Raw genomic sequence first — 15,007 nt, 5'->3', positions numbered from 1 at the left:
GTAACAGTTTTAACAGAAATATAGCGTTCCTTACGACAGTGATTTAACATTTACCATCTAGCCTGAACCCTGGTGATAAATCTGGTGCAGGTCTAGACTGCCGGTCTATGCTTACTCCATCTTTAGGAGTAGTAAATCGCGCTCATGTGTGGATTTTCCCTGTAGCACGCTACATGTGGTATTCAATGGTCCGAGGGAACAACTAGAAGTGTATTTGGAAGTTTTGTGAACACAGGAAGTTTGCAAACAATTTTATGCAGCCAAATTTAATAACCCTGTGTTTACTCTGCATATACCTGTCCACAAGAGAGTCAGTACTGCGGGAAAGCGTCATCTCATGATATTCCCAGAATGCAGTCATTTCACTGGAATAATCCGGGAAGTAGCTCATACACTGCTGATCAATGGAAATGATGTGCATAATGCTTCTCGGTGGAATTTTATCTCAGGTTATTTCAGAAATGATCTTCTCATATAGACATGGCAGAATATGGGGGATTCTATGCTTGAAATTTCACTAATTTCCAAAACTGAAGACCCCAGCGCTCTGTAGAAAACTCCAAACCCTCTTCTTCCAGATATTACAAAAAATATATGGACAACAATGAACAATCATTGTCCCTCTACAATTGATATTAAAGGGAACCTGAACATAGTGCCCGATCTTCGAGAAGGATGTTATAGAGCAGAAGGAGCTAAGCAGATTGATATATAGTTTTGCGGGAAAAGATTCAGTATAACTTGTATTTTATTCATTAAATCTCAGCTTTTTTAGGCTTAGGAGTCCAGTGGGCGGTCCTATCAGTGACTGACAGCTATCTCTGTATTTACAACCAAACAGGGAAGGCTGTCAAGCAGTAACTAGGATGGCCCACTGGGCTCCTCAGTATAGAAAGAGCAGGGAATGAAAAATAATCAAATCAAATCAAATTAAATTTAAAGAATAAAGCACTATAGATTAACAAAATTTTGTTTTACATTTTTGTGCACCACTACAGCTAGTTTTACACATGCAGCAAAGCGGCCGGAGTTCTCGGGATATTACCATGCACTGCTGGACCCCATTGGGACAGGGATGCGGTCCCTCCCCAGCAATAAATGCAGGGATTCAGCCAGACAAAAACTGTTGTATGCAGCGATTTTTGTCCGGCCGAATCACAGCATTTTTGTCCCAGCCGGATCCCATTATAATAATGGGGTCCGTCTGAAATAGCTATTTCTAAAAAACAAGCAAACAAAAAAAATATATAAAAAAGCCCTTTGTATCATGAAGTAAATGCTGCATAAATCATTTTGGTAGCAAATCAAATGAAACTGTTGGAATAAATGACCATGTGCGCAAAATCACTAAAAAAGGGATACTGCAGTATACAAGCTGTGTTAGAATTAGCAGAATATATTGTCAAAAATCACTGATATAAGAAGTGGATGTTGGTGAAGCTTTCAACTACACCATAAATGCAGATAAACAAGAGTTTGGTGTAAGTTTTCCTATAAAAGCACCTGTCAATATTATCGAAGCTGCATACTATGAAGTGCATGTAGTAACATGACTAATGAGTCATCAGTAAATTATCTAATCATCTATAGGTGGTAAATAGTATACATTGCGTAATGTAAGCCAATAAATTAGAGACACCGGATCGGGGGATACGCCCATACAAGACTTCACTATTGCATTGCTGGATTTATAGAAAGAGTTTTAGAACTGACACTTTATTATTATTTTATGTAAACATTCTGCAGTTTTTAATTGTTCAAAACTATTAAAATGTACAGTATGATTAGCAGATCATGTAAACTGCACGTGCCCTGAGAAGAAGGCATTTCAAGTAGAAGATGCCCATAGAGGGTTAAACTGGTGGGTTTCAATAGCTCTCAGAAGCAAGGTTTTGGACTTGAGTATTTTGCTTGGCATCCATCTGAAAAGCCCTGTGAGGAGAGCCCAGTCTGTCAACAGTGATCAGCCCTTGCTGAAGACTACTCCCACCAATGCTTATTGGCTGCAAAGATAGCGCTTGTCTGAAAAAGCCCCTCCCGGATTTCTTTTCAGATGGATGCCAGATAAAGTACACAGTCCCCCAAGGTCTATTTCTGGAAGATGTGTCCTGGGAGCTCTTACCACCCACTCGTTTAATCTTCTATGGACATCTTATAGTTGACTTTGGGTGGGGTCCCACATCTCATGACCACTGGTCCCTCTAAGGCCTCATTCACACATACAGTATATGGATTTTCACGCACCACGGTCCGTGAAAACCCATCCTGCTTTCCTGCTGAGTGCACGAGCGCATGGCGTCATTGGTTGCTATGACGCCGTGTGCTTCGTGCCGCTGTACAGTAATACACTCGTAGAGATCTGTTGGAGGTGTCTACAAGAACCCTGAACATACATTCATATGTGATGGCACTGTTCTGTTATAAACACATTCTGGTTCCCGGTCACCTCAATCATCCAAAACATATGCTCCTTATGCCCTCACGCTTCACGCCTCAGGCCCTCACGCCAACAGGGGTCCTCCTAAATATCCATCTGCCCCGAATGCTAAAGGTCATTCAACGGCTGTTTCTTATGCTGTCACCAGCTGCCAAAATGAGAATACCACTAACATGGAACCAACCCAAACCCCCCACCATCACACAATGGCTACAGAAGATTGATCATATCTATCGTATAGAGGAGCTGCTTGCAAGGGAGTCACATTCCCATAGTTGCTTCCAACAGATTTGAAAACCATGGATGAACTTTAGATCCTATGCCGAGTTTACTGCTTTATACATGAAAACATCTCAGTCTAATTCAAAACAATAGATCAGATGTCTGTCATCCCACAGTTCCTGTCCCCTCTGTCTCTCTACTCTTTGCCTCCACACAATTTATCTTCAGGGTTATTTTATTATGCAATAACATATCAGCAGTGCTTCTTTTTAAAAATGGGTGCAAAGCCTCAACCTATAACCTGTATAGCTACAAACATGATTGACACAAATTGATCATTTGATACCTGTAAACATTGATATTTTGTTTTCTACTGTTTAAAATTTCTTTACTAAAAATAAAATTTAAAAGAAAAGGATCTGCTGTGGCATTGATACTGTGGAGTCTGTCCGTGCTTCTGAACCACTTTCAGTGTGTACAGGCCCGAGATTGTATTCAACCAAGACACCAGGGCCCTGTACATTCTTGCTACCATGAGTTGCTCAATGAACCTGATCAAAACTATAAACACTAAGCTGTGTGCACAGTAGAGAACTGTAACCATTAAGCTGTGTGCCCACCAGAGAACTGTAACCACTAAGCTGTGTGCCTACCAGAGAACTGTAACCACTAAGCTGTGTGCCCACCAGAGAACTGTAACCACTAAGCTGTGTGCCCATCAGAGAACTGTAACCACTAAGCTGTGTCGCCACCAGAGTACTACAACCACTAAGCTGTGTGCCCACCAGAGAACTGTAACCACTAAGCTGTGTGCCCACCAGAAAACTGTAACCACTAAGCTGTGTGCCCACCAGAAAACTGTAACCACTAATCTGTCGCCACCAGAGTACTGTAACCACTAAGTTGTGTGCCCACCAGAGAACTGTAACCACTAAGCTGTGTGCTCACCAGAGAACGGTAACCACTAAGCTGTATGACCACCAGAGAACTGTAACCACTAAGCTGTGTGCCCACCAGAAAACTGTAACCACTAATCTGTCGCCACCAGAGTACTGTAACCACTAAGTTGTGTGCCCACCAGAGAATGGGAACCACTAAGCTGTGGGCCCACCAGAGAACGGTAACCACTAAGCTGTGTGCCCACCAGAGAACTGTAGCCACTAAGATGTGTGCTCAGTAGAGAACTGTAACTGCACTGCTGGCATATACTGTATAAATCCAAAGAATTGTCAGATTTCTAGTCTTTATTTAAGCAACTGATCTTAAGGCCAGGACCGATCACATACACTGATTGACAAAACAAATAACGCACCAAGAAGGATTTGTTGGAATGTAAAGTTGATATATGTAAGTGATTGCAATATTACAGCGAAAGAATACGTTTATTGGGGAAAACTGTACAATTGGAAAGAGGTTCAAGTAACCTGTTGGCCACCTGTAGCCTGGATACAAGATGAGATACAGTTGAACATGGAGGCATACAGGTTCTGTATGGTATCATGCAGCACATTTGCCTACAGATGTTGCAGATGGACCTGTAGATCCTCCAGACTCGTAGGTTGTTGAAGATGGCATCCCAGCTGGTCCCATAAATGCTTACATGGTGACTGGGCAGGTCAAGGAAGTGTTGTAATCTGGTTGCAGACATTCCTGGGAAATCCTTGCTGTGTGTGGTAAGCATTATCCTACAGAAAATTTCCAGCTGGCTACGTGCCATGAGAGGCATAACACATGTGGCCACAGGATGTCCTGCACATATCTGAGCTGTTGGTATTCCTCATATCGTTACTAGAGGTGACCGACATGTGTCATGTGTGATCACAGTGTGTCATTCTACAGCAAAGGCAGGATTCCGCCACTCACCACGAAACCTCCATACTTTTAACCCTTCCATTGTGGGATCCCAAACAGAACCTGGATTTGTCACTAAAGACGATATTGTTCTAGTCCATAGCAGTCCAGGTTTCTTGTTCATGACACCACAGTGATTGGTTGTAGATGCAATGGGTTCTGTGACACCAAATTTCCTTATCATGAGCACTAGAAATTATCTGGGAAGAGACATAAACTGCTCGTGCTTTTTGGCAGATCAAACGATCCTCTCTATTGGTGGTTATTCTGGGCCTTCTGGAGCCTGTTCATCGTGTATGTGTGTCCTCGCGTAACCAGTGCTCCCAACACCTCCTAATATCTATGGCAGAATGGCCTAGATGGTGGGTAATTCATCAAAATGACCATCCTGCTCCCTTCAGTCAAATGATGCACCTCCTCTCAAAGTCTCTCAACTTGGCAAATTGTGTTTAAAGGGATTCTGTCACCAGGTTTCACCCCTGTCAGCTAAACATATGCTGATGTTCAGGGCGTCTTCACGATTCCTAATGTGGGCTTATAAATGTCATCTGTGGGCTTATTTAGCTAAAAAACAGCTTTTACTAACCTGTCAGTCAAACAAATAAGGTGCCCAAGGGGATGTTAATGGGTGCAAGATGCCCGCCACACCCACCGCCGTTCGTGCCCAGCGCCGCCTTTCCGGACTTCTGCGCCGCCTCCTAATCCTCTGTGCCGCCTCTCGCTCTCCCTCCCTCCCCCCTCCTCCTGCTGTAAGATCTCGCGCATACAGGGGTTGAGCGAAGTGCCGGCGCATGCGCACTTCGCTGTAAGAAGCCAAATGGAGAAGTCTGCACGGGCGCATCAGGCAGAGCCCTGTGCGCAATCGTGAGATTTTACAGCAGAAGGAGGGGGAGGGAGAGCGAGAGGCGGCACAGAGGATTAGGAGGCGGCGCAGAAGTCCGGAAAGGCGGCGCTGGGCACGAACGGCGGTGGGTGCGCCGGGCATCTTGCACCTATTAACATCCCCTTGGGCACCTTATTTGTTTGACTGACAGGTTAGTAATAGCTGTTTTTTTAGCTAAATAAGCCCACAGATCACATTTATAAGCCCACATTAGGAATCGTGAAGACGCCCTGAACATCAGCATATGTTTAGCTGACAGGGGTGAAACCTGGTGACAGAATCCCTTTAAATGCGCCGTAAAGGCATGTCTAGCAGTCCACAATCTCTCACCAAGAGGTACACGATCCAAAAGTAGCCACTGAGAGCCATTTTTGCAGTGCAGCGAGGAAGCAGTTTTATGACCTCTTGTGGTAAGTCCCATTGTCTAATCCAGTGTTTCCCAACCAGTGTGCCTCCAGGTGTTGCAAAACTACAACTCCCAGCATGCCCGGAGAGCCTTTGGCTGTGCGGGCATGCTGGGAGTTGTAGTTTTGCAACAGCTGGAGGCACACTGGATGGGAAACACTGGTCTAATCAGACCACACCTGTAATCATTTACGTATCTGTCTGAGACATAACTGCATGCCGAGTTTTGCAGCTATCCAGCAAAAGTTTTTATTTTATTTTTGTCAATGATTGTATTACACTGGAAATAAAGACTAGAAATCTGAGAATGCTTTGGATTTATATACTGTATGCTAGCAGTGCCCACACAGTGCCTTTTCCCTACTTCTGCTTACAGTCTATTCTCTCTGTAAACCAAGTGGATCCGGCTGGTTGTCAGCTTGCAGCTTCCATACAAAGCTTTCTAGGGCATTGTGCTCCCAGCACAAAGTCACAAGTTGAACACTTTTGGGTCTTTTCCCTCTTTTTATCCAAGTAATGCCTTATGTTGCAACATTTGCATATTTTTCTACTGTTTCGATTGATAATTTGTCAGAGAATTGTAACCACTAAGCTATGAGCCCACCAAGAACTGTAACCACTAAGCTGTGTGTCCACCAAAAATTGTAACTACTAAGCTGTGTGCCTAGCAGAGAATTGTAACCATTAAAGGGGTTGTCCGGGTTCAGAGCTGAACCCGGACATACCCATATTTTTACCCAGGCAGCCCCATCAAGATGAGCATCGGAGCATGATGGGCCAGCATTGAAGCCGGCCCATCAGAGCCGGTGACGTCACCAAACACACTGCTGGGTGGAAGCCTCCGGCTATCAGTGTGCCTAGGTAAACAAACAAGCACTTGCGCTGAGCGATCCAGCGCAGGGCAAGGGAGAACATCGGAGAATGAAATGCTCTAACGCTCATCTTAGGCTACTTTCACACCTGCGTTAGGTGCGGATCCGTCTGGTATCTGCACAGACGGATCCGCACCTATAATGCAAACGCTGGTATCTGTTCAGAACGGACAGTCTGCATTATACTGTCCTAAAAAAGTCTAAGTGTAAGTCAAATGGATCCGTCCTGACTTACATTGAAAGTCAATGGGGGACGGATCCGTTTACAATTGCACCATATTGTGTCAATGTAAACGGATCCGTCCCCATTGACTTACATTGTAAGTCAGGACGGATCCGTTTGGCTCCGCATCGACAGGCGGACACCAAAACGCTGCAGGCAGCGTTTTGGTGTCCGCCTCCAGAGCGGAATGGAGGAGGAACGGAGACAAACTGATGCATTCTGGGCGGATCCTTATCCATTCAGAATGCATTGGGGCTAAAGTGATCCGTTTGGGGCCGCTTGTGAGAGCCTTGAAACGGATCTCACAGGCGGACCCAGAAACGGCAGTGTGAAAGTAGCCTTAGTGGGGCTGTCTGGGTGAAAATATGGCCCCTTTAGGCCATGTGCCATTGTACCTAGTGCCCATGTGTGTAACTAAATTTAAATATAGTTTCTATAGTTTATTATAGTTTTATTTTTCAAATATAGTTTCTATAGTTTATTATAGTTTTATTTTTCAAATATAGTTTCTATAGTTTCATCGTCCAGTATCACCTCTTGAATGGGGTCCTACTATAATATTTCCTTTCTATAAATCCCCTAAATGCTTTAAAACAAGAGATAGTGATGTCAGATGCAATGGCATAATATGTGAAACAGATAAACACTCATCTCATGACTAATAGCATGAAGAGATATAAGGTCGGTGGGAGAATCTTGTTTTAGTAATTCATTGAAATTATTATTATTACGATATGGGCCCAAGAAGGAACGGTTTATGCATCTGGCAAACTCAGACGCAATGGTCTTACAGGTTTTGTTTTTCTGTCCCATCCAGCAGAAGACTGAGCCTGATCAGCTCGTGTCTTTTTTATAACTACGGTACGTGACCGCAATGTACCATTGTGCTGTCGATGCAGCCTGATGTAAACAAATGAGTCATGTTCAACTGCTTTTTAACCCCTTCAATCCCAGGATATTTTTCGTTTTTGCATTTTTTAAATTTATTTTTTATTCCTGGCCTTCCCGGAGCCATAACTTTTTATTTTTCAGTTCACATGGCCATACGGGGGCTTGTTTTTTTTGTGTGGGACAAGTTGTACTTTCTAATGGCACCATGTTATATTACATAAGATGTAGTTGGAAGTTGGAAAAAAAAATAAAAATCTAATCAGGTGGAAGTGGAAAAAAATTATGCAACTCCACCATAGTTTTATGGGTTTTGTTTTTAAGCCTTTCCCTGTGTGATACAAAGAACCTGTTTCCTCCATTCGCCAGGCCAATACCAATACAGCGATCGCCATAATCTAACCACACATAACTTATTTTTTAGGTCTACAGAGCTGTGTATGGGCTCATTTTTTGTGGAGCGATCTGCACAAGGATACAATTTTTTACCATATTTTAACAGTGTGGGTGTTTTTGGACACAGTGACGCCCATGGTGTTTAATTTTTTATTGTTTACTTTTTTTAGAATTTTTACCTTTTTATTTACCTTTCACCCATTATGACATTGTGAACTAACTATACAGATATGTAGAGCGGCGCCCGGGGATCTCACTGCACTTACTATTATCCCCGGGCGCCGCTCCGTTCTCCCGCTATGTCCTCCGGTATCTCCGTTCCCTAAGTTATGGTAGGCGGAGTCTGCCCTTGTTCTTCTGTAGCGCTGGCCAATCGCATTGCAGAGCTCACAGCCTGGGAGAAAATAACCTCCCAGGCTGTGAGCTCTGCGCTGCGATTGGCCAGCGCTACAACAGAACAAGGGCAGACTCCGCCTACCATAACTTAGTGACTGAAGATACCGGAGGACATAGCAGGAGAACGGAGCGGCGCCCAGGGATAATAGTAAGTGCAGTGAGATCCCCGGGCGCCGCTCCACATGTCTGTATGCTTAGTTCACAATGTCATAATGGGTGAAAGGTCCTCTTTAAACCCCTACATGTACGGTGGCAGGACAACCTCACCTATCCACAATGTCTGATTGCTGGAGTCCGACTGCCCTCTACCTCACCCAATTTAACTTATTTCTATGTTGGAAAAAGTTGAACAGTTGCTTCGTAAATATGGCGATCGTTCTGGAAACCAAATTTCTCAATGTATGTATACCAGACAACTGGCATAAATACACTGATAAATCTCCTGCTTACCTATACACAGTATATTATATAAAAATGGCTGCCTGGAGACACCACTAGGGGGAGCTCAGTGCATAAGAATGTATACAGTTACCATTGATATCAATGACAGCAGTAAATAATCTTTTTGCACTGTGGTCCCCCTGGTGCCTGAAAATGCCTGGAATCTATATCGGGAACAGGAGAATCAGTTCAGTGCTGGACCATAGCAGTTGAGTAGTCTGCCTTTATGGTAGGTATGCTACTGGGAATGACCTTCGTATGTCTGTGTGGGACATGATCCTGAGACAACTCTGTTCAGTGTTCTCCAGCTCCGTGTTCTGTGAAAACAGGGACCAGAGTAGCGCATGCCCTGCATTTCAAAAACGGAGGGGACAGCATCATTTACTTTTATGGGTCCATGTACTATCCATGTGCTATCCATGTGTAGTCCATTGTACATGGACTTATATTTACATTAGTGTAAATTAAGCCTTTTTTTTTTTTTTTAAGTACTCAATTCAGAGCTTCCAGGGCTCTTTCAGTCACAAGGGGAACAGAGTTTACCGTACCCTTTCCTAGCACTAGACTTTTCTTGCATGCAGCTTCTCCTATCTTCATACAAGGTATCTAGTGCTATTCCATCAAACACTAGAAAGTAAATCTCCATCTTTCATCATGTCATTTTTAAGAACAAAATTCTATGTGGAGCTCCGTTTTTCTGATAAAGAACTGCATTGACGTAAGACAGCATGCTGGCTACCTTCAGCCCCCACTAGGGGGAGCTTAAGAGCCTAAATTTTTAGAAATTAATTTTACAGTATGCAGTAAGCTCCCTCTAGTGGTGGCTGCATGTGATTGAAATGTCTATGCAGTAGATTAGGAGATGTGTGCCAGAAAAACACAGTTAGTATACTGTATAAAGATATGAAACCTTACAACAGCGTAGAATAGGCTGCAATGAAGAAATAAGCTTTGCTTAGTGAATCCAGAACCGCTGCTCTAGTTCTCCAGTTTGGGTTCTTTTTACGCAGCTGTATTGGTGATGTCACATCGACAGCACGGGACCACTGCATCCGTCACTGACTTCGGTGGAGCACCGAAGAGGCCAGTGATTGGCTGCAGCAGTCACATGTTGTTGACGTGACTTCACCAGCACAGCTAGGCAAGCAGAGTGGTAGCTGAATTGGGCAACCCCTTCAAGAAACCAATCAGTACAGAATTTTGGATCCATCTGGGCATGTTCCCACATGGCCGAAACACTGCATATTTGGATTTGCATGCGGCGAATCTGCAGCTTTGTACAGTACCAGCAAAGTGGATGAGCTTGTAAGAAATCCAGCAGAATCAGCAGCTTTATTTTATGCAAATAAGGATTCAGTGCCCTCCATTTGTTGCACCTGGCTTTTTAGGTACCATCGCCACTAACTCTGAAATCTCAGGGACTGTCAATCAAACAATAGGAGGAGGTCCCCAAGAGAAGAGGGCCACCAAAGTGAAGGAAAGCACACCTCACATGCATGGTGTGCTCTTTATTTACTGTTGAAAAAATAGCTGAGCAAGTGTGCGTGGCTATTTTCGAAGTCCCATAACGGTGAATGGAGACTACACCGTGCAAGCACCTTCACCTCTCTATTCACTTCCATAGGACTGCTGAAAATAGGTGAGCTTTCATAGGGGTGAATAGAGGTTGGCTGCGCTTGCGTGATGTGCTCTCCTTCACTTTGGGGGGCCCATTCTGGAGATAAGAGTGAGTCCCAGTGGTGGAACCCACACCTATCTGATATTGAGGGTACATCCTAGCGATATACCATCAGTGTTTGAGATGGGAATACCTCTTTGAGCCAAAACTTCCTATTCCCTAAAGTAGCACTCAAAAATGTGTATTCTCTGACCTGTAAGAAAGGTACATGAAGTAAATTGTAGTAAAGGTAATCTTCTCACCAGTGACTGTATTTGTGAGTTATAACCTCCCTTCCGATCCTCAGCTGTGTCATGTGACCAACACTCTGATCTCCAACTGACACAGGACAGGAAGTCAGTTACTTCTCTATTTATTCCTAGACTGACATTGAGGCTCCCATAAGAATACATAGAGGAACTCACTTACTACACATAAGATGCTGTGTTCTTTGGAGATCAGAGTGTTGGTCACATGGCACAGCTGAGGATCAGAAGGGAGATTATAATTCATAAATACAATCACTGGTAAGAAGATTACCTTCACTACAGATTACACAATGTACCTTTCTAACAGGTCGGAGAATAACATTTTTGGTGGGTGTTCTTCTTTAACCAATAATGTGAATGAAAGGTAAAAAAGTCTCAGATGGTAACGCACAAGATGTTCTGAATCAGGGAACACAATCACTGAGAACCAGGTGACTTTACTGTCCCGTGGCTAAAACACACAGGAGAAACATGTGGCTTCCAAAGATCAAATATTGCCTGAAAATACAACGCACACCACGCTGTAGAAAACAGCAACGGCAGCTCCACATTTTAAACACTGATTAGACTTAATTGTATATTTGGAAGTGTAATAGTTTTAATCTTTATTTAATCCACTGTAGGCAAGTTGCTCACTTTGGGAACCTGAGATTTTTACGGTTTTCTACTTTTTATTTTACAGTATTTTTCTGTATGTTGTTATGTTTAAAAGTACTTTGTTGTTCCACTTTATATACTTGTATAGAGCAGAACAAAATGTTCAAAATGTTTTTGAAGTTCTGATATTTATAACTTCCCATCCTCATCCTCAGCTGTATCAGCACTATCACCTTATACCCGCAGTCCTACAGTATCTGCAGGCAGCACGTTATAGAGCAGGAGGAGCTGAGCAGATTGATACATAGTATTCTGGGGAAAAGATTCCGTAAAACTTTCAGTTTATTCATGTAAATAGCTGTTAGGAGTCCAGTGGGTGGTCCTACCAGTGACTGACAGCCTTTGTTGTATAAATGTATATATAGGGACAACTGTCAATCACTGATAAAACCACCCACTGGACTCCTAGGTATAGAAAGATAAGGTAAATGGATAAAATACAAGTTGTACTAAATATACATTTTATTTATCTGGGAGAACCAAAGTTGACTCTCTACTGCCACCTATTGGATGGCTTCCCTATAAGTCAAGGTCTGGCCCTTTAAACAGACCTTGGAATAATGATTTGGGAAGTAAGCCAAGATCAGGATCTTGTCCCATAAGACTCATCTTGGTCAGTACAGAGAAGGGTGACAGGCCTATAATGTGGGTCTAGGGGAATTCATTTTCTACTTCTGGAGACCACCAAGTTGGCGTAAGGAGTCTTATAGGCCAAGCAATGCTCCCTGGGAAATAGAAATTAAAATAAATCCAGGAGGACAAAAGCTGAGCTATAACTATATATCAATCTGCTCAGCTCCTCCTGCTCTGTGTTGCCTGCAGGTTGGGCAGCACTTGCATGGTGCTAAATATCTATCTATCTATCTATCTATCTATCTATCTATCTATCTATCTACCCTATAACTATCTATCTTGTCACACGCCATCCTCCCTACAACCACTTAGCTGCCAATATTACGGCTGTGAACAAGGTCTAAGTTAGACCGAAACGTTGGCCAATGGCTTCTTATCATTTTTGGATGGACTAAAGAATCTTCACTATTTTGCAATACAACTGAGTGCCGTGGTTCAAAATATCTGACTTTTAATTCCATTGACCACTGAGCACCACCTTCAGCGACTAGGAGTGCCGACCAACTCTTTCTGTACTGGACCCTTCTATGTTATGACATGATTATTAGGATATAATAACATGATTTCCTGTTGTACATTTGGGATGTTCTTCTCACGCCGATCACCATGCAAATAATAGCAAAATCCAATAAAGCACTGCTGACCCCCACCCCTAGGTGACAGGCGTTACCTGTCCCTCGCTCATCCCTAGAGTCGGGCACTCACCGTTCTGCAGATGTCCGCCTAAGTTGTGCTGCTCCTCGGTGGAATCCGGTTCCCGGCTCATGTTAATACCTGAGGGACGTCCAGAAAAAAAAAAAAAAAGAAGGCAATTTTAATAAATGTTTATGGCATCTTTCTAAACAAATCATCGGATTACAATCAGATTCATTGGACTTTCAAATTCTAGTGTGCACAGGGAGTGTTCATCATATTCATCAGGCAAGGAGTGGAGGAACCTTATCACTTCTTTACATTCGTCCCCCTTTGGTCACTTGTCTGCAGAACCCATCGCCCTGGGCAGCGACAAAAACACGCAGAATATCCAAAACGTCACCCAAAAATCTAATTGAATAAATATCCGGGGCTAAGACGGTGACTTGTCTTCCACCCTCTATGCCTTAGGAGTTGTCATAAGATATGACATCTGAATTGGTCACCAAGTTCAGCTCCATATATCCACCTAGAATCCTCTCCCCCATCACCAGGTACCAGCGCGGATCTCCTCACCTGAATTTAGCCCTCTCAGATTTAAGTTGGCGTCTCCAGATGAGATCTCTATGCAGTCAGGCACTACGTCTCTCCTCCAGGTGATACACAAGTCAGTTGGAGGAGAGGAATATTTTATACAAAGTACGCTGACCCCCCCCCCCCAATGAGGGCTTTAACCCTTAGCACACAGGTAAACCAAACAGATAAAGGAGATAATTTGCATATGCCCCAGGCAGCCAGTCACATTACAGCTGGCAGGGAAGATTTGCATAAGATAACAATGTGCTGGTTTCAGGGCCTTTAAACTTTTCTGAAGTTAGAAAAAAAAAAAAAAGCCTAATGAAAAGGCATAAAGTAAAAAAAGAAAGCTATACAAACATAATACTACACCTAAATATGCATAATACATATACGGTATGTAGCCCCATAAACCAGTTCCAAATGACATGTCCTCGATATATACGATACAGTACAGAAATAGTGCATTTGTGTTTAGGCTTACATGCACACATAGCATCTTACGTGTGGTTTTCTGCTCAGGTTTACCGCAGCGTAATACAGTCCTAACAGATCTCATCTACACGCTGTGGAAATTTTCACTCTAAGTTCTGCAGCAGGTCGGTTTATTTTCCACCGCAGATTTCGCTCTTTGATGTGAATGTTAAGGCTGAGTTTACATCACCGTTCAGCCTTTCCGTTCTTCTCCTCCGTTATAGGAGCCGGAGAACGGAAAGGACGGGCCCCATAGACCATAATGGGATCCGTTAGGTTTCCACTCGGAGGAAGATTTTGGAAGCGGAGACAAAAGTTTTGCACACAGGAATTTTGTCTGCGCTTCAAAAATGTTCCTCCGAGCGGAGACCTAATGGACCCCATTATAGTCTATGGGGCCTGTGGGCTCCATTCGGCTCAGTTATGTGCCAAATCCGTCCTTTCTGTTCTCCTGCTCATATAACGAAGGCAGGAGAACGGAAAGGCTGAACGGTGATCAGGGGCGGATTAAGTGCATGATAGGCCCAGGGGTGTCTACCCAACTTGGGCCCCTCCCTCTATTTTATTTTCGTTTTTTTTTTGTATGAAGAGGCTGCGGTACTTCATGAGCACCACAGTCTCTTCTTAGGCCATATGACATCTTCAGACTAAAAAAAATACCTTAAATTGGGTCCTAAACTGAAAAATGTGGTCGCCAAATTTAAAATACATATAATTATAATAAAAAAGACATGGAGGAGAATACAGCACCACATACCTCTTACATCCAGTGACATCTCCTGTCATGTAGACCTTCTCTTTCCTCTTCTTCTCCATTTGACCCAGACCACCATGGCAAATTCTTTCAGCCGCATCTCGACTCTACAGTTTGTAACACAGACACATTAGATTTCTCAATTTTTCCATCAACTTCCTCATTCTGGTGTCCCCACAGTGTCATCCTGCTGCCACTCCCAATACTGTGCCCGTTTTGCTCCCCAATGTCCAAGGTACTACACTGCTGAAAAAATTGTGACCCTAATAGACATAATTAGAGTAATTTATCAAACTGGTGTAAAGTAGAACTTGATTTCCAAAAGAGCTGTCAAATATGA

General features: G+C 43.3%; 1 protein-coding gene across 2 annotated transcripts in view; it reads right to left on the bottom strand.

The window, feature by feature from the left end:
- Window positions 1-15,007, bottom strand: part of POU2F3 (POU class 2 homeobox 3) — a 116,830-nt gene that overhangs the window by 67,147 nt on the left and 34,676 nt on the right. For both annotated transcript variants that reach the window (XM_040425159.1, XM_040425151.1), the window contains exon 2: window positions 12,936-13,004. In XM_040425159.1, the coding sequence (XP_040281093.1) occupies window positions 12,936-12,996 (61 nt within the window). In that variant the 5' untranslated portion in view covers window positions 12,997-13,004. The remainder of the gene's footprint in view (window positions 1-12,935; window positions 13,005-15,007) is intronic.

The sequence above is a fragment of the Bufo bufo genome, chromosome 1 (genome assembly GCF_905171765.1).
Source record: "Bufo bufo chromosome 1, aBufBuf1.1, whole genome shotgun sequence".
NCBI lineage: Eukaryota > Metazoa > Chordata > Amphibia > Anura > Bufonidae > Bufo > Bufo bufo.
Note: the sequence above shows the minus strand (reverse complement) of the source record. Positions and strands in the feature narration are given on the sequence as shown.